This window comes from Toxorhynchites rutilus, chromosome 2 (genome assembly GCF_029784135.1).
Source record: "Toxorhynchites rutilus septentrionalis strain SRP chromosome 2, ASM2978413v1, whole genome shotgun sequence".
Taxonomy (NCBI): Eukaryota; Metazoa; Arthropoda; class Insecta; order Diptera; family Culicidae; genus Toxorhynchites; species Toxorhynchites rutilus.
Window position 1 is genome coordinate 152920077 of NC_073745.1, and position 25057 is coordinate 152945133.

Here is a 25057-nt window from a genome sequence, read left to right on the forward strand (position 1 = left end):
CGAATGTCAAACAGCAAAACAAACCAGAGGCGTCGTTTTATAGAAGGGAAATTATTCAGGGTATAATTCAGGGGTATGACTAAAACGTCAAATCCTTCGTATTGCTAGTGTACCCCAATGAGTACATATAGAGGTGGAGCAGTAGGCGAAGTATATCTGTATTGGCAAGCAAAATATCGTGTCGTAATTATTTGCATTCAATATGGAATGTATATGGAAGAAACAAAACAATGTTGAAAGTACTCACGGTTGCATGATAATTTGAGCCAAAATTCTAAAGAAATCATTCAACTGTTTGTTTTTTAACAGATGACAATTATATCGTGGCTTATTTCGATTACTTATGTGGTAAAAAGGTCTAGAGAATAGTCGTTTGCTTACTTCTAGAAAGCAGTAACATTTTCGGTGAAATTTTGATTAATTGGCGATTATTCTCTAACAACATACACTCCGATTCCCGTTCTGGTCGGGGGAATTTTTCGTCAAAGAAATTTCCTCCGACTTGCACTGTGATCACGCGTATTCTAGAGCTTGCCACTCAGAATGCATTCAAGGCGTGTTATTTGGCATAGAAATCTCAACTAAGTACTAATAAAAATGACGCAAGTAATACTACGTTGAGACGGTGAAGTTCCTCTAGGAACGTTAGTGCTTTTATTTATACACTCCGACACTGAGAGTCTTCGAAACTTCAACTTCATAACGCTGAAACGTTACGATTATTCTCTAACAACATACACTCCGATTCCCGTTCTGGTCGGGGGAATTTTTCGTCAAAGAAATTTCCTCCGACTTGCACTGTGATCACGCGTATTCTAGAGCTTGCCACTCAGAATGCATTCAAGGCGTGTTATTTGGCATAGAAATCTCAACTAAGTACAAATAAAAATGACGCAAGTAACACTACGTTGAGACGGTGAAGTTCCTCTAGGAACGTTAGTGCTTTTATTTATACACTCCGACACTGAGAGTCTTCGAAACATCAACTTCATAACGCTGAAATAATTAAACTCCGTTTGTTTCTATGAACGTGGGGGAGTGAAAATGGCACATGGAAATATCACTTACATCCGTCTTTTTCGACGTGATTTCACAAATATTCACTGCACGCTATCACATTCGCCTCATATTCAACGGGAACTCTAAAAAAATGTACGTTTTTAATTCATAAATTACTTCCTCAAAATAGCATTTTCACATGGATGCGGTGGGTAATCGAAGACAAACACAACGACTGACATCACTGTCGTGACCAGGTTCGCAATACTTAGAGGCCATCTTGGCGTATTTTTTCTTTTAGCTCGGGAGACACCTTTTGCTCCAGAAATCGTACACAGAATGAACTCGATACAATGCATTATCCAACATAGAGAATCCCAATATCTACCTTTCAATTCTCTCTCAGGCCTCTCATTCTCTCGAAGTGATGCCATATTCATTTGCGTTTTCCGACACTGTTATGTAAAGTGTACCAGAAATGGGTTGATTTTAGTGCAAATTAAATGAATCGATAATTAAAATATAGCATATAGATGTATATTTTCTCATGCCTGCCTTATATCCCACAGTCACTATTTGAGAAATAGTTATGGCAGCGCATGCTATGTCGCTCGAAACTCTACCATCTTCATTACCTTTTTTCCAGGACATTGAGTGTACCCCGAGATGAAGGATAGAAGGTGGGAAGATTCACAGGCTTTAGTCGTGTTGAACTTTGATTGTGTTAGTAGCCAGGAAGATAGGAAGTTCACATATCAGGCATACCAGTCAGTTACTCAAATGGTACAAAATTGAATGTACAAACGAATAACGTTGAAAGAGGATGTACAGAAGCTAATTACAGATTTCCAAATCATATTTTTCGAATTCTGAACAAAAAAAAACAAAACATATCATAAAATGTTATAAAATGTTTAATTTAATTTTTAATGTCTACTATGTTTGGATTCTAGAGCAACTTCATGGAAGTTTGACTTTTGTCAGCACTTATAATTACTTTTTCACAATTAGGGTGCTGAAAACTTCAGTCGTCTAAAACTAAGACGCAAGCGGAAAACTTTTTGTCTCAATCTAAGTTATACGCAGTCAATTAAATTTATTTTTCAAGTTCATTTTACATGAAATGACTTGCAACCTTTTTCCCATGCTCTGTCAAATGTTTATCCACCAAAGGAACAAAAGTTTATGTGACTCTGACTTTGTTCGTTAACGTTTTGGTCGACGTAACGAGAAGTAAAATTGAATTGAAATTAAGTTTAGAACACTTCAAAAATATTAAAATTTCAGTTTCTGTTAGAATGTCGGGACCTTATGATTTTGAACGCTAGCATTGATTTAGGGAAAAAAAAGATCGTTCATTTCATTTGCTTATTTTTACATTTAATAACAACACTTTTCCTATATAGTGGGCTATTATAAGAAAAGTAACATACATAAACTAAATCTGTGACGTCATAGTTTTAAAAAATCTTCCCACCTTTCATTTTCCATCTCGAGTGTACCCAATATTGCTGCGGTTCACTGACATTTTGGTTCTGCCAATTACTGCTGTTTACAACTCAGTCCGGTTATATAGTCGAATAGTGGCTAACTTTAAACTTCATGTTAAATATGAATACGTCCATGTGAAACCGAAATATGATGATCGCTCATGCAGTTAGAAATAAAGCAGAGCATTCTTTATTTTTACTATCTCCGTGATTTCAAAGATTGCAATCCTCGCAAATGATATGTTGGTGAACAAATGACGCCATATCGATTTCGATTTTGGGTAGCCTGTATTCAATTGATGCCTAACCCCTGGTATGATCCAGTGTGTACATATCAGGGTGGACTCCACGGTAGAGTAGTGAGTGAAGTATGTTTGATTACTAAACAAAATATGGTGTCGTAATTACTTCCATTGAATATCAAGTGTAGGGTAACACGGGGTGATTTGGACCACCCCTTTATCTCAAAAAGTACGGCTCAACTTGGATTTTTTATAACGTAAAAAAAACTTTGGTAAAATTCGACAAGTGGAAGGAAACGGTAGCATGATCATAACAAGCACTTTGATTGTAAAATAATGTGAGTTTTGCGATCGTGTTTTTAAAGTTTTTCCCACTGATTGAGCAAACTTTTCGTGCATTGTGCAGTAAAGTTCTGTTCGTCTACAGAAGAGGAACAATTTGATGCAGTGAAACTGTCAGTTTGATAACAATAAATGGAATTAATTGCATTTTAATTTTTGCATGTTGTGTGGGGTGACATAGACACGTTTCTGTGGGGTGAATTGGTCCTACAGGTTTGAGACTTTTCTTTGGTCTAATTGATTCCAGATGCCGCTGAATTACAAAAAAAGGATGGGCAGACAACGTTGGAAGAAGGGAGAGCATGAAAGAGCAACGCAAGCCATCAAGAACGGATTTTCTTTGACCAAGCATCGAAAGTGTTTGAAAATGTTCGAAAAACAGTGAAAAGATCCATGCAGAATTCGAGATGGTTTCAATCCAATTTTCAATGCATTGACATGAAACAAATTGCGACATACAATCAGCTAGTATATTTTTCTGCGAGGGCAAGAATAATCTTGGACACAACCTGCTATAATTTTTTTCAATACGATGATCTGCGAAACCTCTATGGAATCAGCGGAAATGTACGAGGCATTTTGAGCGACGCATTTATTGCTGATTAATGGTCAGCTGCATCTCTATAGGAAGTATCCCGTGTCGGGCACAGGTACAGAGCATTGGAGACAGCAACATCACAATTACGAAAACACTTGTAATACTAACCTCGAGCCAACCGCGAGTAATCGGTTACATATTACTAACATAGTTATAAGGCAAAACATTGTCGAAATATTGAACTCCAGGGGAAATATTGAACTTAAGGCTCATATGGCGTCAGGTTGACGCCATATGAGCCTTAATAAAAATATATGTTTTGGATTAAAAAAAAATGCATTGAAAATTTACCTCGAACGCTATTCCGGTGACCTTTTTCGCAATTGACATAGACTCAGATACAGTCGATTCCCGCATTATTTTTACGTAAGGGTCATGAAACACGCATCTGCACACATGAATATCCATATTTCGATGGCTTGAAACGACTAAATACACACTTATCTCCGTTCTGTCTCCTTTCTGTTAATATTGCCGGTCTAGATTAGCTTAGCTGCATCCTTGGTGGAGAGAGTTTTGCTACCGCCACGCGAAACTAAATCACAGACCAAATTCCAGAACATTTATTTTGTAATGTAATGTAATGGCGTCAGATTGATGCAATGATTGCAATTCCAGAGACATCAGCGAATGGATAACTTGGTCGAGTGTACAGCTCAACCCGAAACGAAGGCATGTTATGATGAAGGAAGAACAAGCGATGTTCATTGCTTTGAAAACAGAACGAGACTGAAAGTTTTCCTCAGCGAGATACACTGTTTACATTCTAGGCAAATATTCCCCTTCGTTCTTCTTCTTTTCCTTTGTTCACGGAGACTTTAAATCTTACGATTTCCCCTTCGTTGCTCGTCGATAAGTTGCTTGTTATAGACAGCTCTGTTCGGGAAAGCACACAAATCAGTAGAACAAATTTATGGGAAAATGGAAACGCTTATAGTTTTCATGAATTTTAACCATTTACACACCAGGGGATTGTGATGTATAGAATATCAAACAAATCTTAGGGAATTTACGATTCGTTTGGTATGTAAATCGTCAAAATCCGTTCGCGGCAAAAATAGTTATTAACGTTAACTTTATTTCGTAAAAAAGTGACCTGTTTTCTGATTTGACACCCTTAATGAAAGACGTAGTTCTACGTCAAAAAAATGTCCGGTCGAATCCTACCCATTCCATTGTCCTGTTCTCCCATTCTTTTCACATAATCGAACCTTGCAATCAAATCCTTGACTTTTCTGCGGAACTGCCCTCTCTGCGAATCACGTTTCGGTTCAAATGGTGCTAAAAGAGTTGGTGATCCACCAGGGGTACGACTAAAACGTCAAATCCCTCATATTGCCAGTGTACCCAATATTGCTGCGGTTTACTCACATTTTGGTTCAATCAATTACTGTTGTTTACAACTCGGTCCGGTTATATAGTCGAATAGTGGCTAGCTTCAAACTCCATGTTAAATGTGAACACCTCCATGTGAAACCGAAATATGAAAATCGCTCATGCAGTTAGAATAAAGCAGCGCATTTTTCGATTTCAATCCTCGTAAATGATATGTTGATAAACAAATGACGCCATATTGATTTTGATTTTGGGTAGCCTATATTCAATTGATGTCTAACCCCTGTGATCCACAACATCACGTCGTCAAGCGGCACGTCCCGAATGGAAAACAGTCCGCAGTAACCAATTCCGATAAATCGGTTGGCCGCTTCATTACCTGTGATGCCGCTGTGTTCGAGAACCCACGTGAGCATAGTGTCGAGTAATATATACTTCATGATGGCCTGTACCCATGGTTGTTTGGACCTGGCCGAACAGATGGATCGGAGACTACCAGCAACAACTTGGAAGATGAAATTGTGGTTGTCTCGAGGATGCCGACCACCACATCCGCGAGTTTCTTACTGGAAATCAGATTATTATTAATTATTTTTAGTTTGCACTGCTCTGACAGACGATTTAATTTTTTATTTTTTCTAGAAGCATACAAGTACAGGTCGGACTCAATTATCCGGAGACTCGATTATCCGGGATTCGATTATACGGAGACTCGATTATCCGGGATTCGATTATCCGGAATTTTAGACTCGATTATCCGGAGTATTTTATTCTTGATTTTCGGAAACATTGAATAATTTGTATAATAATTCCATATTGAATAACTAATGTGGGTATCAAATGAACGGGCTTGACTAGTAGAACACAGTTATTTATGAAAAATTCGAATCCAATATGGCAGCCACTACAAAATGGCGGATTTCATATTTTCTCAGAACCCCATCAATATGGGTATCAAATGAGGGGCTTAGAATGCAAGGGGTGTAAGTGACTTGATCGATTTCTCTTCATCAACTTTTTCTTTAGTTAATAACTCAACTGCAAAGACGTTCCAATTTGAGTTTGCTATAGAATTCGATAGATGATGTTCTAACCTATCTTCCACATTGTCAAATACAGCTGGGAATGAGTTTTCAGCTAAGTAATGACCAAAAGAGAAAGTCGATGTAGAGAAATCGATCAAATCACTTACACCCCTTTCATTCTAAGCCCCTCAAATGCAAGGGCTCGAATAGTAGAATGCAGTTATTTACGAAAAATGCAAATCCAAGGTGGCGACCACTACAAAATGGCGGATTACATATTCTCTCAGAACCCCATCAATATGGGTATCAAATGAAAGAGCTGGACTAGTAGAATACAGTTATTTATGATTAAATTTTTCAAGATCATGGGATACGCGGTTTTATAATGACAGTAGAACAGACAGTCATTTTTCCTATTAATGTGAGGCAACCCTACAAACATTCAAACATACATAGAAACAAGTCAAGCTGAATGAAACCATTTAAAAAGTAATTGGTTGTTTGGGGACTGCGGCCAGCTTGGAATTGTATTTTTCATTATCTGCTATGTTCTACTAGTCGAGAACTTTCTTTTGATACCCATATTAATGGCGGCCATTTTGGAGTTGCATTTTTCATAAATAACTGTGTTCTACTGGTCAATCCCTTCATTTGATATACATATTGATGGGGTCTTGGGAAAACCCATATTGATGGGATTTTGAGAAAATACATAATCCGCCATTTTGTAGCAGTAGCCATCTTGTATTTTCAAGATAATGGAATACACAGTTTTATAATTTCTATTAATGTGGTACAGCGCTACAAACAAAGTTACAAAGTCACAAACGTACAAACGGGTCAACCTAGATAAAACCGTTTAATAAATAAGTGCAAATCATAATTATATTACGTTTACCGAGAGAAAATTCGTTTTTTTATGACTCGATTATCCGGAGTGAAAAAAGAATCAATACTCCGGATAATCGAGTCCGACCTGTATATCAAAGCAATAGATCGTTATGACTTACAGATACTGCTCTCATAAAAATCATCAAACCTCAATCATTTCTGGCGAGTCTAACTTGTCATTGTCTTTTTGTTCAAGAAGATTTATGACAAGCTGGACTCGTCATTTCCGCTCAAAGGGTTAATTTCCTATACACGTCCTAACCGTTTGCTTGTGTGTTGGTCAACCACAGCTCTCTACTTTCTTTATAAGCGCCGAGATAACGGTTAGCATTAGATTACAGCTTAAATGCTCAAGAAGAGCATTGTGAATATGGTAGTGAAAAACAACATCATTTTGTCACAATCAGTTTTCATGGCTTTAACCGGGGAAATGGCAAGAAAACTTGGAATTTATCTTCGAAGCCAAAGCATGTGCATGGTGATTGAAGAAGCAAGCACTAAAAAAGTGGACTTGCGCAAATCCGTTAAGAATCGAGTTTATTTCGTTGAAATTAATTTGATACCATAATAGATGAAGTTGCCGATATGTTCAAGATTTTCCAATTTCGTTGCGCCGTTCACACACTCCAGTTGACGATTCGTGACAGACTGAATGATCGTTCTGATACTACCTTCATTGGTAAAATGAGGCAATTTACTATAGCTGCTAGAACCCCGAAAACGGATGAAATTCTTAAAAGAACAGCAGGGAAAGAAGTAAGTTTAGATCAGGTCACTCACTAATGAAGTACATATCTAACGATTCAGCGACTGATTGAACTCAGGAATTTCATCAATGATCTGTATAATAAGAATATTTCCCTAACCGAGAATCAGTGGAACAAATCGATCGATCTGGAGAAGCTCCTATTTCAACCATTCAACCTAACTAAAACACTTCAATTTGAAGAACTGACACCTGAAAAGTTTGTGTTAGAATGAAGAAGTCTGATTTTCCGCCTTAGTAAGATAGAATAATCAATTGCAGATGGAGTTGTACGGTCCATGGAGAGAAGAGAAAGTACACTACGCCCCTATGTTGTTAGCAGCAATTTACATCGACACAAAGAGAAGAATTATTTCCGATTATTTCTGTTGGTCCGGTTGCGTTTAAAAGTTTTCAACAGGTTCAACTGGGTGGCACAGTTTGTATTAAATTCCTCGAAATAGCGGAGGAAGCTAAGTTTGTGGTCAATCAACACTCCAAAGATCTTTAACGTTTTTCGGCGAAAGATGCAGTCTTTGTATACCTTGACTCTGTATTTGGCCCCTGATGCTCGTAGCTGCATATCACCATATGGCCGCCCTTCTGCGGTGAATGTCTAAATCCGGAAAGTTGGTGTGTACTCCATATAACGTTAAAGGTTCTGAGAAGGACAGACTGTCCGAGTAGGGACAGTTTCTGGACTCAAACATCGATGCATGCATACGTGATACATGGAAGAGAGAGGAACGAATTCGTTTTGGGGGAAGTCACTTCAAAGTGCAATTAAGACAATTCGCGACATAGAAGGTACGCTGTCGCCACCTAGCGGATATTATGAATGTATGAGGAAAAGCTATTTTTTCTCGAATTCTTTTGTAGTTGATAAAAAAACGAATACGTAGTGATAGAGTGAAGCTTAGTAAATCAGTTTTTACTTCGGGAACCGTTTATTTATTGCGTTGCAGCTTCGATGTCCCGAATTTGACTGGGAAGAATGAAATGATATAGTCGAGTCGGTAGAGGGAGGTAGCGAATAAACGCCCGAGTGACTGTTTAGTCGTTTTGACGGAGAAACTGCGTGAAAAAGCCAAAAGTCATCTCCAACTGAATACGGATATAGTCAGTCAGATAGTCAGCTGACTATCCTCAGTTGACTATGACTATGCCGAGCCCTGGTCCCAAGTAATTGCCGGATCGCTCCACTTGAAGAATGGAGTTGTGTGACCTTCTCTTTCCATTCAGCGCGTTTACTCTAATCCGCAGATCCGCAAAGGATTAGTTCTCGTTGATAGATTCCATAAAACCAGTCCAACTGTCTAACTTCACTTTCCGGATTAACCGTGGGTTGCGGATGTTTTGCGCTCGATATCTGTTCATTTCAGCTTCCTTATTTAATAGAAGTCATCGGTATCTGTCTTTGGCCCACCTTTGTTTAGAATGAATTTCTCGAATTTCTATCCCAAGTCAATGGAACCAGTTAAAGTGTATAAGGAAATTTTATTACGACTATTAATTAATGTTAAATTACTATATTTTATCGATCGAAAAATATTGTTTTTTCCATAATGCTGCGCGCAATTTTTGTTTAACACAATCGTAACTATACGCTTCCGTAAACACAATTAGAAATCTTCATTTTGTACGATAATATTGTTCGAAACTAATTAGGACTGCGTAAAATCTAAACGTCATACTCGAAGGAATAATCATTAAAATATAGAAGATCTTATCTCAGACAGTAAGTTGGATGTAAACTGTGGAATATGTTAGTTACTGTTGTGCTTACTGCTGGAGGGCGCAGTGTTTATACTTTGGAGATACCTATTTATATTCATCTGGTGATCAGGATTTTCAATTTTAGCTATCACTATTGCTATTGTACCTAAAATGATCCGCCTAATTCCAACCAAGTTTTCTCTTGAGCTACAATCATAAATGTATTATTTTATCACACGAATGTACACAATTTCACCTGGAACAACTTTGGTGAGATTGGACAGTGTGTTTTAGCTGTGCCATTAATAATTACAAAAGCGGAAATGTTTCTGTATTCAGCTAATTTTGTTTTGATCTAGGTGTTTGCCAAAATTTTGAGAGGCTACAGTTTAAAAACCTTGTATAAAGGACTGGAGAGAACGAATCCAATAAAACCGAACGATTTGATTTTGCTTTCTCTAGCGTCAGTTGGACTGCCCATTAAAAATATGGAACTCTAATATTGGCTCTCTGTCTGGAAATCGCGATGAAGCAGCAGCAGCAGTGGTTTCATCTCACATTTTCAAGTGAAATGTTTGACGATGCATAGCAGAGTGCGATGAATTAAAATAACGCCCTCGGTCTAAAGCCTAGGGCGTCGTACTTCTGGATATCTACATGTTTCATTTCTTTTTACTCTTACCAAGAGTGAGAGTGTGATGGGAAGCGGCCATCTGAGATTTACGTCTATTGAATTCGACAAACTCTTCCTCGAGTTTCTTACGGGATTCCTCCAGTTTACGTTTGTCCTCAGCATGGTCTTTTTTCAATTTATCGAATTTGGCATGGAGCTGGAAATCACAAAACAATGAAATTACGTTCAAGATGCGAGTTTTAGCCTTACTCACCTCTTTTTCACTATCTTTTAGTTCAGATTCCTTCTCCTTAACGCGCACAACAAACATTTGTCGCACCTCATCTTCCTTAGCCTGAAGTTCCGCAAGATGATTGCTTCGTTTAGCCTCGAACGTTTGCTGGAAAGATACCGGCTTATTATCGCTATCCACATCCGTGAAGCCCATCTGTTCGAGTCGCTTCTGACGGTACAGCTCGTAGTGTTTCGTGTGGGTCTTCTCACGCATATCTTCCATATTGGTGCGGATCAACATTTCACGCAGCTTCACAAAATCGCAGTGGGCCTCATTCTCCACCTGGACAGTTCCCCATGGATACTGACGGGCACGAACCGTCTTGTTGCCAACGCGAACAAAATCTGTGCTTCCCACTACAGCGAACGGAATGTGCGAATTCATTGTCGAATTAATCTCCGCCACCGATTCATCATCGGTGGGAAATTGGTAAATCTGAACCCCATTGTTACGGAGCTCTTCGTTAATTTTAGCTTTGAACTTGGACAATTCCGTCTTGGAAATTGTGTCCGCTTTGGCAATAATTGGAATTATGTTGACTTTGGAATCCAGTTTCTTCATACATACTAAATCCAACGACTTGAGACCGTGTCCCGTTGGACAGATGAAGTAGAGGCAAACATGGGTGCGACTGTCATGGTATGTGGAAAGGGAACGCTTAATCTTAAGCTCCTCCTGCAAAAATGTTTCGAATTGCTGATCGATATAGTCCACTACGGCTTTGAACGAATCATCTTTATTAATTTGATCGCCGTAACCAACGGTGTCGCAGATTGTCAGCTGAAAATACACGATGATCAACGCTTATGCTTTTGTAATGATGTTTATCTCCCACCTTCAATCGAACCATGCTTTCCTGCAGTTCGTAGGTGTGCGCCTTCAGTTTCACGATGGGCAGCGAGTGTGGACTCGGCTGGGATTCGAAGTTCGTGTTGAACAACGAGTCCATCAGGGTGGACTTGCCGAGACCGGTCTCACCGATGCACAGGATGTTGAACACGAACCCATTCTGGACGCTCTTGCTGACCAGCTGATCCGGCATGCTGTCGAACCCAACATGGCCGGACAGCTTCAGATTGCGCGGTAAATCGTTCTGAAAACAAACAACAGACATTTTTTCTTTATTTTTATATAACACGACACTTCGATCAAAAATGTTGTTGCTTCTGTTTCCACTCTCGCCGTCTACCGTTGGATTAAGTTCCACGCAATTTAGCGAGTGATTGGGGAGTATGTTTAAACACGCTGTTTTTGATCGTAACACATTGCATGTACGAACCGGCGTCTGTTATTAGGCTTTTTGAATTAAATCCTCTCTCTCTGGCTAGTTTTGGACGGTTCAACTTGTCTGTTTAGTACGGTTACGCATCAGCAAACATCGGACAGCAGAAGGGGCGAACGCAAAAATACATTATTTATGAAACAAATTCAGTTAGTTTGCTGTCGTCTTGTTGAATGAAAATTGAATGATTTGATAAGAGCTATGCTGCAACATAGTGTTTTGGAGTAAAGGGGGGACACTATTGTCACCTGAAATGCTCTCGGTTCGAGAATTCGAGAGCTGTGTACCCATCAATATTCAAATCACATAATTGCAAGTCTTTTTTTATGGGAAGGGCCAACAACACAATATGAGGTAGCAGAAAAAGAAAATAGAAACCAATGAAGCGAAACGAAATTGGTGCCTGCCATGATTTCACTGCATTTACCTGCTCAAAATGGAAGAGAAGCGAAGCAACAATATCTGTTCTACTGACCCTCCCTTCCCACTCTTCTTGTCAACTTTTTGCAAGTGATATCGAATTCCTTGACCACTGAAGGAAATTACTTTCACCTTCGCTGCTGAGAATCGATTGTATGAAGATTCAGATATACCATGAACGTTCAAATGTTGTTTATTTTGGTCATGTTTGAGTTCCGCGAGTCACGATTTTGTTTATGAAAGTAAAATAGTATTCAACCTGGCAGAGCTTAATATGCTACCCCTTGTCGCATTGTTTACTTCGACATGAAATCATTGTTTTGTTGAATATAGGTTTTTTTTTCAAGAAAACCATGCGAGATGAAAGTACACAAAGTTCTTAATTCTTTGAAACGTCGTTTACGGCTACGAAATAAACTAATAACCCGCTATTGTTCTCTCAGTAACTTAATAATTCTTAGTGATGGAATAACGTCAAACCACAACGAAAATTGGTTCAATTCTGTTTTCATTCTATATTATTCAAAATGATTCATACATCTGTAGCAATCATATATTATCATTCTTAGAAGTTCATTTACTAGACATAATTCACTTTTCCTCCCACCTCCCACCATGCAGTTCCAATGGGGCATTTAGACTCTACGTGCACTTCCAAGAATTACCAACACGAAAATCGTACAAGAAAAACCTTTCAAAATGTAGCCACATGGTTTAATGGTTTCGCCCACTGAGCGAACGATAGTGTGTTTCAGCCCAGGAGCGTAGCAGATTGGCCTTTTTCGAGGCTAGTGGTGAATGACTTTGTGAATGGTATGGAGAGGTGCGCGACGATGGCGGGGCTATCTTTTTATACACGATTAGTTCAAAATTACACTTTTTTACGCGATCTCATCAATCGCGTGAAAAAACAGGAAGTGGGTTATATCTATGGTATAACCGCAAGGGTGACGTAGGACTATCGTTGATTTAGAGATCATTTGTTCGAAGTTGAATCTAAATCCATTCTGAATGAATGAATAAATGAATATTTTGGGGACTTCGAAAACGAGAGCGTTACGTTGGAGGCACAAGGTTTTATGCATCCAATATAGGATACGAAAAACCTTGTTCTGAAGAATAATCTTCAGAAGCTAACCTGCTAACTGTACTTGATTGACAAATCACAAACCCAAATGTAATATATGGATATTTTATAGATAGAAAACATTAAAATAAACTCTTTCGCTTGAATGTAATTTTCAATTCCAAGGGGAACTGGCAGATTATTTTCCAGCAACGATTAGATATTTCCACATTTTCCTCGATACTGGAAGCCCACCAGTGGTTAATGCCAACTCGATAACCACCTGTTAATAGCACTTGATTGAAACATATTTGGTCACAGTGTTACATGGATAGAAAACATTCAAATAAACTCTTTCACATGAATATATTTTGAAAATTCCCAAAGGAACTGGCAGATTATTTTCCAGCAATGATTAGATCTTTCCGGAACTTTCTCGATGCTGAATGGCATCCTAACGGAAAGAGTTCTGCGCGTGTATATGTCGATCCTTCGCCGTCCACCTCCTCCAGCACGTTAGGCAACGATGTTGTCTTGTCGATGTCCTCACGAAAAATGAATGTGTCTCACCACCAGAATATCGCTTAAGTATGCTTTTTGTGTGTGATTGAATCGAGAGAAGGTGTGGTTTACGATGGCAATTTGGAAGGCAAACTAGAAGGGAATGAACTCTCTGAGCTCGGAGCTTTCGGCGACTGAGCAATAATCGATTGCGGGCGCATACAATATTGGATACGGAAATATCCTACTGATGGGGAAGAATAATCTTCTGAAGCTATCCTGTTAATTGCGATTGATTGAAAAACCACAAAACCAAATGTATTTGGTCACAGTGTTACATGGATAGAAAACATTCAATTAAACTCTTTCACATGAATATATTTTGAAAATTCCCAGAGGAACTGGCAGATTATTTTCAGTAACGATTAGATATTTCCACATTTTCCTCGATACTGGAAGCCCACCAGTGGTTAATGCCAACTCGATAACCACCTGTTAATAGCCGCGCGTGTATGTGTGTGTAGCGATGTCTTCCCAGGGAACCGTTTGTGGCATCACTCTCCTCCTGATAGATTCCCTTCTGGCCTAGGGTGCACAAACAGGCTCTTGGTGACACCGTTCATCCGCGCTTTCATGATAAATAAAGAGCTTCACCGCAACAGCGACAACATGCTCCAATCGCTGTTCAATTAGAACTGAGTGGATTTCCGAGCGCCGCTCGCTTATATACCGATTGGTGATTTCAATAGCCTGTTTTGAAAGCAATTTTAAGACTATTGAAACAAGTTTTTGGTTCAAAAAGTAACAAGTATATAACGCGTAGACATTTTATCTTTCGAATGAAGTGTTTATCATACCATTTCGTTCAGTTGTTTAGGAGCTATTAACGCTCAAAATCTCGGTCTCCGGCGTAACGCTTTCGTTTTCGAAACTTTGATTTTACACCCCGGTATAGAAATGAAAGACGTAGTCCTAAGTCAAAAATCCAGAGTGAAAAATCAATCAGTCTACCTTTCAAGATCCACGTTAGAAGATTGAGTCCCGACTGATATGGGTCCAACAAAGTACAGGGTTTTCCATTTCGGGCTTCCGAAAGTATACAGCCCTGCGCTGACAACCGTTTGACATAGCTGTCAACCATAGCGTCATATCGTTAGTTGAATGTCTGCCTTTTTACAATATGGATTGTTTTAGCATCGCGCAACGTGTTAATTTTGTTAAATTATACTATAAAAATGATGAAAAACCGGCAAATGTTTTTCGGGCATTACGGACGGATTTTGGTCGTCATGGACGGCCTACAGAGCACACAATCGCTAATGTAGTGCGTAAATTCGAACAAACTGGATCCGTAGCGGATATTGTGAAACCTGTGCATCGTCGTAGTGTGCGTTCGGCCGAAAATATTGCTGCTGTTGCTGCCAGTGTGGAGGATGACCCGAATGTTTGGATTCCACGGCGTGCTCAGCAATTGGGCTTGTCAAACACATCATTGTGGCGAATTTTGCATTTGGACTTGCACCTACACCAATATAAAGTCCAACTGGTACAAAAATTAGAGCGTGGTGACCATGGAATGCGTCGGGCATACGTCGATTGGGTGAACGAACAACAGCAACAAAATGCTGAATTTTCGCATCAAATTTTCTTCAGCGATGAGGCACATTTCGAGCTCGATGGCTATGTGAACACCCAAAATTTCCGTATATGGGGCTCAGAAAATCCACACGTGATTGTTCAGAGGCCATTGCATCCGCCAAAATTCACTGTTTGGTGCGCATTATGGTCTGGTGGAGTCATCGGGCCGTATTTCTTTGAAAATGAGGATGGCGAGACGGTAACTGTGAATGGTTAGCGCTATGGCCGCATGTTAACCGATTTTTTTTGCCACAAATTGAAGATATGGATACGGATGACATGTGGTTTCAGCAGGACGGCGCCACGTGCCACACAACACGACCGAACATGGCCATATTGCGAACTAAATTTGAGGGACACAGAATTTCGCGTTTTGGTGATGCCAATTGGCCGTCCAGATCATGCGATTTGAACCCGCTAGACTTTTTTTTGTGGGGTTATGCGAAAGACCGTGTCTATGCCAACTCTCCGCAAAATCTTGAAAATTTGAAAGACAACATTCGTGAAGTTATGACCGAGATACCGTCCCATATGTGCCGAAAAGTCATCGATAATTACCTGTTCCGGATCAAGGTGTGCGAGGAAGCCCTAGGTGGACATTTGAATGATGTTGTATTTCACACATAATGGCATAAACCAAACTTTAATTTGAAATAAAAGTTTCATCGAAATTCGAATTCTAAGTGTGTTTTATTTCAATTTACTTTCGGAATTTAAAGTTGGAAAACCCTGTACTTTTCGGCAGACCTTGTGAACATACATCATTTTTCCAAAAAAAATATATATTAAAATATTTTTTTTGGCTTACGTGTCTTTATTCCTGAACTATTTGGTCAGCCGAATTCTAAAGTAATATACTAAATAATAGGAGTTAATTGATTTTTTATTCATCGCCGCGGAAATTCTTATACGAATTTTGGAGTGTTATTGGTGACTTTTTGCGATCGACCATTCAATTTTCGCGAACTCATGCATTGTTTCCGGGTTAAAACTGACGTCGGAATAGCCGGATTTGAAGAAGGTATTTCCCAGAGGTGTGTAATTTGAATAACTACGTAACTGGAACTTGGAAACCAAAGGTGAAATTTTGTTCTGCATCGAATTGTCTCCGCAGTCACTACGGTTCGGATTTTCAGTTACCGTTTTACGTAATGTGCTGCATAGTATAATTTGTGCATTATTTGGGGATTATATTCTTGGGAGCGTTGGAGATGTAAATTTGTTTAGAGATACTGAAAAAACTACTGGAATATTCAATAAGTTCAATATTTCAGTGTTCCTCTAGACAGTGAGCATTCAACAGTGCATGTAAATACTGAGGTTGGGAGCAATTTGAAATTGTTATTGGTTCGGCGCTTTGAGAATGGTTTGTACCCTCAGTGTGAGCATTTAGTTGCTTACATTATATCTGCACTGTATAGGAATATGAATAAGAAGCATCGTTACGAACTAGGCTTGTTTTTCGGAACTATTACAATAAAAATGGAAACAAACTATTAAATAATTGTAAAATAAACTTTGAAGTTTAAAGCCTCTATAATAAAAAAAATCAGTCAGCTAAAATATCATTCACGATCCAACAGCTAGCAATCAATCGTCGGCGACGGTGAGACGCCCAACTGACCTTTCGCAATGCTAGAAGCGAATGAACTAAAACAGTTTAAAACCTCTGTAATTCAAGACACATCATCATCATTGAAACATTCCCGGAGATTGAAGTTTAGGAGATTGAAAAGTGTATCAAGGTATCCATTAAGATAAGTATCAATGAAACAACCCAAGAAGAAGAGTAAACCGAAAGAAAATAAAAAGAAAGTGGGAAATTGTGCAGAAATAAAATAAAAATACATCAGAATCCGAAACCCTGGTCATGTTCAAATAGTTCAATACAGTGGTCCAATGTACGTGGCAGTTCGTTCAGCGGAGCACTGTTCTCTGAGCGCATTTCCTCATGGGCTCGATTTTAACCCTCTGTGGTCGTTTGTCTGCTCTCAGTCACCACTGCAAGGAATCATACTAAATACTTTATTCAACGATGTAATAGTTTTAAATTTTTCATGAATGATTTTTATTGTTTAGAGAACTTTTTCACGAATGTATACGGAGTTTCCATGAACAATAGGTAACGGTGCTCGGTATAAACAAATTATTATTAGCGTGGAAGGATAAGAGGATCGAGGGAAATTAATTCCGACCGCAAAAGTGTTAAAAGGTGTGCGAGCTCCCTCAATTCCAGATTATTCGGAATCAAGGAATAATCAAGCCAAAATTCATAATTAATGTGGATGGAGAACCAGACAAGAACCCTCGTTTTAAAAAGGTCATAGATATTTTCGATCCATCATTTTTATCAATTGAAACTCGATGCAATATTCGTTGCTACAAATGCTCCAGGACGCAGTGCTTTCAACCGAGTTGAACGTCGGATGGCCCCTCTTTCTCGGTTAGTTAACATTCCCTCATGATCATGACGTATCTCACTAGGATGAAAACTCAAAACAAGGGTCCCGGAACTGGAAACGAAACATTTTGAGTATGCAGGGTAATCGTTAGCTGATGTGTGGAATAACCTAGCGATCTGCGAAATCTCCATGAAATTAGCGGGAGTATACGAGATGTCTTGAGCGACGATTTAGCGAGAGTAGCAGCGATTTTCTGCGACCTCAAAGATGCCGAACTGTTTCTCAAAATTAAGTTTCTGAACAATGGATCAGTCAAAAAGATTCTTGTTCGTTCCCCTCCACGATGAAGGGGAAATGAACGGGTTTTTTTTTGTCAAATTATGTTTTTTTTATTTCTGTATTATAGTGACTTTCAACACATTTGGCTGGTTCGTCACTTTTACCTTCCATTTCGGAAGAATGTCGGAAGTGAGAATTGAACTCGTGACCCTTAGCGTCAGAGGTATGGATGTTACCGCTACGCCAGATCGCCTCCACGAACAAGTTATGTTTTGAAAATGGTTTTTATGTGTTTATTTTTTTGTTTCATTTGAAGTCCAACTTTTATGTAATAATTTTATGTGCAATTATTTGATATCAAAACCTGTGCCAATGCCGTCGATAAAGAGACGAGCCAGCCAGGAGGCTTAAACCTCTCGAATAAAAAATAAAAAAAAGTTTTTTTCCATTTCGATTTTCGATTTTTTAGATCGATTCTTCGTACCCTAAAAAATTGTGAAGATCGATTTCTTTCGATTTTTTCGATCTAACATTATTTTTTTTTCAGTGTACGTTGATTTTAACCTTTTTAGTACCGAACGACGATATATCGTAAGGGCTGCTCTCGCCACTTGACAGATTTTATAAACATATGGGCCTGATCACGAACGTCACTTCACGGTGAAAACGAAATGATTTGTATGCAAGGTTATATACACTTCATTCCGTTTTCACCGTGAAGTGACGTTCGAGATCAGGCCCAATTTCAACGTTTGGATCATGATTATGTTTAGATATGCTTGATCTAGGATTGGGTGATCTTGGATCGAAGTTCAGAAGATCGATTTTATTTTTTTTTTCGATCTAAGACAAACTTTTTGTAAATTTGTAAATAATCATGAAATTTTTATTCCATGTTTAAAGAAGAGACGAGACTCATAGAAAATAAGTAGACAAATTGGAAAAATGATTTCGATTTTTTAAAAATCGATTCGGCAAAATCCGATTCATCAGTCAAGAAGATTCTTGTTCGTTCCCCTCCACGATGAAGGGGAAATGAACGGGGTTTTTTTTTGTCAAATTATGTTTTTTTTATTTCTGTATTATAGTGACTTTCAACACATTTGGCTGGTTCGTCACTTTTACCTTCCATTTCGGAAGAATGTCGGAAGTGAGAATTGAACTCGTGACCCTTAGCGTCAGAGGTATGGATGTTACCGCTACGCCAGATCGCCTCCACGAACAAGTTATGTTTTGAAAATGGTTTTTATGTGTTTATTTTTTTGTTTCATTTGAAGTCCAACTTTTATGTAATAATTTTATGTGTAATTATTTGATATCAAAACCTGTGCCAATGCCGTCGATAAAGAGACGAACCAGCCGGGAGGCTTAAACCTCTCGAATAAAAAATAAAAAAAAAATTTTTCCATTTCGATTTTCGATTTTTTAGATCGATTCTTCGTACCCTAAAAAATTGTGAAGATCGATTTCTTTCGATTTTTTCGATCTAACATTATTTTTTTTTCAGTGTACGTTGAATTTAACCCTTTTAGTACCGAACGACGATATATCGTAAGGGCTGCTCTCGCCACTTGACAGATTTTATAAACATATGGGCCTGATCACGAACGTCACTTCACGGTGAAAACGAAATGATTTGTATGCAAGGTTATATACACTTCATTCCGTTCTCACCGTGAAGTGACGTTCGAGATCAGGCCCAATTTCAACGTTTGGATCATGATTATGTTTAGATATGCTTGATCTAGGATTGGGTGATCTTGGATCGAAGTTCAGAAGATCGATTTTATTTTTTTTTCGATCTAAGACAAACTTTTTGTAAATTTGTAAATAATCATGAAATTTTTATTCCATGTTTAAAGAAGAGACGAGATTCATAGAAAATAAGTAGACAAATTGGAAAAATGCTTTCGATTTTTTAAAAATCGATTCGGCAAAGTACGATTCTTTAGAATCTATTTAATCATTGAATCGATCCCTACGCCGTCAAGAAAACCGATTCGTCGAGATCGATATTTTTATAAAGATTGCCCAATCCTAGTTCGATCATTCCTCTGCTTTCAAAATTTTTCCTAAGAATGGCTAAATGGAAAAACGAAAATCTGATTCGAACTAAAACAAAATTACAGGCGGCGATAAGCAATGGTTCGTCACTAAAAACATTCTTGAACACTCTTTGAAAACATGACAAAGTTTATGCCAAAAATAAAAATTATAAAAAATATAATATTTCGATCGATGGATCCTAGATTTTGACAAAAAGGTATGTATTGACTCCGTTCTTGCTGAAGACATCTCTCGTTATACATGATTTGACAAAACCATGTTCAATCCACCAGTTTCAAATATCCATGAGTCTGGCTCAACTTTAAAAGTATTGAGGGGGGTATATAGCACGTCTGAATGAGAAATGTCGACAAAGAACAAATTCTACGCGTTGTTAAGACCTTATACGGTTGCAAAAAATTAATTGGAGCATGCTGCTTAAATTTGTATCTTATAACTTGAGAAGAAACAGTATTGTTACTCACATACAGCTCCAGGGTGAATGCTATCAACTTACAGCATGAGCCTTGAAGTCCACTTGACAGGACCATTTACCATTGCAAGATCAGTTTCGAGAACTATCTTTTCGCTTTCTAATCAGGGGCGAAATCACGAACCCATTGGTAATCCAAAATTGTATGAAGCTTCTCTCGAATTGAAGCACCGGTCGAGATTCATGGATCTGTATTATTAATACACAATCCGGCACTAACGTTCCCAGTGGAACTTTTGCCTTCTCAACGTAGGTAATACTTGCGTTATTTTTTTGATTAGTAGTAGAGCAATTCCACCTCAAATCAGTCGGTCGCTGACCCGACCCTCTCCGATTTTTTCCAAACTTGGTACTTATGATGTAATTTACCTAAAATCACAATTTTGATTATATGACCAATTTAATTTACGACTAATTTTTAGGGCGTATTCAAAATCATTGATCTTTCTTTCAAAAAATCTCAAAATCCAGATGTATGTTTGACAAAGTTGTTGGAAAATTAATTAACTATTTAGGAAAAACAACACAAATACACTTTTATAATACTTACTCAAAAATTGAATTTAGTATTAAAAACTTTTATAGTAAAACTTCAAAACCTTCAACTTTTGAGTATTATTTTTTAGTTTCGCATTAGGGTGATATTCCACCTAAATGGTTCATTTATTTTCCTACAACTCTGTCGAGCATTGTATTTAAATGAGACATTAGAAAAATCAATAGAAATACCAATGATTTTGAATACGCCCCTTTGAAAAACCAGTCGTGATTTAAATTGGGCATATGATAATGTAATTTAATTTAAAGCAGTATCACATGTATCAAGTTTCAATAAAAACGAATAGGGTCGCGTGAAATATAATAGGCTAATTAGACACATGTTTATCTTGAGCCAGCTTAAATAAAGGAAAAAGATCGTTTTCGAGTAATATAAATGGTATCTCCGGTATATTCACCTACTAGTCATTGGCCTGACGTCGCTCATCAATAGATCCACAATTAATGTGTAAATTAGTGCTCTCAATGACCAATCAAATCGACATTTTTTTCAAAAGCTAAATAAAATGCCTATTTTTGAAATAGGATAATATAATAGGCGATAGTCACACATCTAAAAACCGGTGTCGCTTGAACGCGATTTTAAATACATTCGTAATGATGGAAAATATAAGACATTTTTAGAACGTAGTTTGATAGTCATTTTGTTAAGCCAGCGTTACACGATGCTACGAACACCCTCGAACGCTGGACGCTCGATGATTCGACGCATCGTGTAGTCGACTGACGAGCTACGAACCTCCAATGTCGAGTGTCGAATATTCGCGTTGGAAGGTAATCCGTTCGTTGTGGATTACCTTCCAACACGAGTGGCACGAGTCAAAGGATTTTTGTCATTCGTTGATTCGACACTCGACGACATTCGATACACCGCTACACGATTCGTCCGAATCTATCTTTGACAGATTGGTTTGTTTACAAATTTTAGATGAAGGAACTATGAAATTGATTCATAAAATTCAAAATATTCGGCAAAATATTGCAGTTTAATAATGTTGATTTCAACCATTTTTAATTTACAGCCCGATATCAGTACAATTGCTACGGCAGCAATTTCAATACTCGCATTGTCATCCAGTTTCCTAACGTTTTTAATGGTAAATAAAAACAATAAACATTCGATCCAAATACTCGCCGATTGTTTGAACCGATTGCATTGAATCGAACATTCACTTTACCGTGTAGCAGCACATTCGTCACAACACTTGTCGATTCATCGAGTCAAATGTTTGAGTCCAACATTCGAGTGAAACGTTGGACGAATCGTGTAGCGCCCGCATTACAAGCGCTAGCAATTTACAGAATGGAACACTTCGGAGGAATATATTATTTATGTTTACAATATACCTCCACTATTCTTAAAGCAAAGCACAAGATTTTATTGTTAGTAATTACTGTTAACACCTATTCACGTTATGCATTTCGCTTCTTAGCTCAACAAATTGCATGGTGCGCTAGTCTCAACATTTGTGTCCGTATTTCAAACGATGTCCCAACGCAAAACTTCTTTGGGTAAAATATATTTAAAAGCGACTGAAAAGGTAGTGTATAGTACCGAAATGAAATAAATGTATCAAACGTGAATATTCATAAATACTATTTCCAGGTATAGTAATATTTCGAGCTAAATGCGATAAGATCTGTTTGTTAAAGCAAAAATATGGTATCATCTGAATAATTAGAATTAAAATGTTAAAGCTTGTAGCACAGATGTACATTTTTATCTTGGCCATATTCAAATCAATTTAAGCATCGGCCAAAATCGAAGACAATTTCCCAACAAAATCTCACGCCACTTATTAAACTACCTGCATGAAAAAGTTGTTATACATTTTGCTTTCTACTCCAAATTTGATCTGGAAACATCTCAATCGCAGCGTGAGATTTTGCATCTCGTTGGAAGAAATTAATCAAAAAATATGCATACATCAATTTTGGTGAAAATCGAATCGGCGGTCAGTTCGCAGGTTCCACCTTCTTCTGCTTCACTAATGCAAAATTGACTGACAAAAATGATACATTTCCTCTGAGCTTGTTTGATTGCAGACGTAACATCTGCTATAAATAAAGCCACTAATAACAAAATTCACTCTTTCCGGAACGTACTCCATAGACAGTTTATCTAGCAAAGAGGAATGCATGCATAAAGCGAAGGGATCAAATAATGGATGAATAAATGCATTTGTTCTGGCGAATGCCTCCCTACGCGTTAGTAGTACTTCATGTAAACAAGAAAACGCATATGAACGAAAATGTATCCGGGCTTTCATCTCAATTCTAGAATGCACAACTATACCATCTCTTTCACACCCATTTTGCTCCAACTTTTGTTCCGAACTAAAATCTCCGTGACGCCCTTTCGAGTTCCGCTAGCCTCCAGCAAAATCTTTGGAATCCACTACTCACTACAGCACCGTAAACTGGATTATGCTTTTTATGCAACTATTTCACTACAAGTGTTATTCGCAAAAATCTTTCTAGATGAAATTTTACAAAACAGAATAATTTCACTTATTTTACCTTCAGCACTTCAACGTCTGCGACTGCCATAGTGATTCACTCTAGACTGAGGCTTCAAATGAGACATACGGCAATTTAAATCGAGTTTGTTGAATGATGAACGCGAGTGAATCTCCCGTTGAAAGTTCGTTACACGATTATTTTAAACTACTCGTACATGAGTTATTTACATGTTTGACAGTTTGACAGCAGCGGCATGCGAATGGCTTGAAAGCTATCCACGAATTTTTTTTCTCATAAATAGGATTTCATTGAATGTACCGCATTTAGGAAATAACAAGCTTTGCCGAGATTTACTCATTGATTGAGTATAATGCATGTATAATATAACGGAAGGATCCGAAATTGTGTAAAACTGCTGGTTAATTCGACGAAGAATTCTCGCGTAACTTTTGAACAGGTCCTATGTATCAAATGAAAACAAATTGAGTTAATAGGTGTACACTATTAGTTTTCAATCATTGAATGTATCGCAAAAACCATCGTTCAAGTATCTCTCATCTTCACCTTTTTATCTTAGATACAAAAAATGACCAATGTACACAAACGAATTTTAAGTACCCGACTGTTACTTCGGACGCGCCTTCCTCCGACGCCCGTTATGTCCGAAGTCACGATGAAATGAAAACAGCACGAAGTTGTACTTCGGTCGTTTTAAGCGTTTGTTTCTTTCGGATGTTATTATCGTTTTTAGTGCAATTCAACTAGTGATAACAATAATGATCTGCCTGTAGCCCGAAGTGTAGGTATTTGGATTGTTTTTCAGTAGTTATTTTCAAATGGTTATCGAACGTAATTTGTCCAATGTACAAATATGGTCAGACAGAACGTCCAATGTAACATTTCCGCTACGAGGCTTGAGCTTTAAACTAGAATCAGAGAACAACAATTACGATTGGTTTTACAGTTGTAATTTTAACTGCTAGTGGTGAAAGTAGTGATAAAGATCGATTCATTTTAAAACAATTCGCGGGACAAAGTTCCTATCTTCAGATTCATTTTTCTCGAGTTGACGTAAATGTTACACAGGACCTTTTCAAAAGTTACGCGAGAATTGTTCTATTACAGAATTCGCTGATTGGTAGTTTCTTCATCCTGGGGTGGAATGAAACTTAATTTACGTAAGTCGACATTCTTAAGTCTAATTTAATACAAAATTCTATAGGGCTCTTGTTACACATACATGCAGAGCATTTGTTGGGAAAACATCTATTGTTTACGTTCGTAATTTCTTTGCAGCAGCAGTGGATTTAATATCAATCTGCGTCTTGTTCTTGATTTAAATATAGATGCGGTATTTCTACTATCGCGAAATTGTTAACAGCACTAACATGAACTTTGTGAAACTGTTAGGCCGAGGACATAGTAAACGCGGTGCGGTGCAATGCGGTGAGGAGCGATGAATTTGAGCTCATCGCGTGCTATGACATACTGATCGCTTTGGATCGCGCGTTTTTTTGATGTTTCATTCCACTCCATTCCACATGTAAACAACCCAGCACAAGGATGCCAGATATGATAACATGTCTTCATTTTGTAAACATTTGAATTGTGAGATCGT

The 25057-nt window shown here is 38.0% G+C and overlaps 1 protein-coding gene across 2 annotated transcripts; it reads right to left on the reverse strand.

The window, feature by feature from the left end:
- Window positions 1–9144: 9144 nt before the first annotated feature.
- Window positions 9145–23630, reverse strand: LOC129769236 (septin-2). Of its 2 annotated transcripts, none has more exons than XM_055771348.1 (4): window positions 23497–23630; window positions 11127–11384; window positions 10271–11071; window positions 9145–10213 (listed from the first exon to the last, which is right to left on the reverse strand). In XM_055771348.1, the coding sequence occupies exons 1-4, from the start codon at window positions 23524–23526 to the stop codon at window positions 10046–10048; spliced, it is 1257 nt and encodes a 418-aa protein (XP_055627323.1). In that variant the 5' UTR covers window positions 23527–23630; the 3' UTR covers window positions 9145–10045. The 2 variants fall into 2 exon arrangements, with proteins under 2 accessions (XP_055627323.1, XP_055627324.1); XM_055771349.1 differs by lacking the exon at window positions 23497–23630 and adding an exon at window positions 23273–23462.
- Between the last annotated feature and the right edge of the window lie 1427 nt (window positions 23631–25057).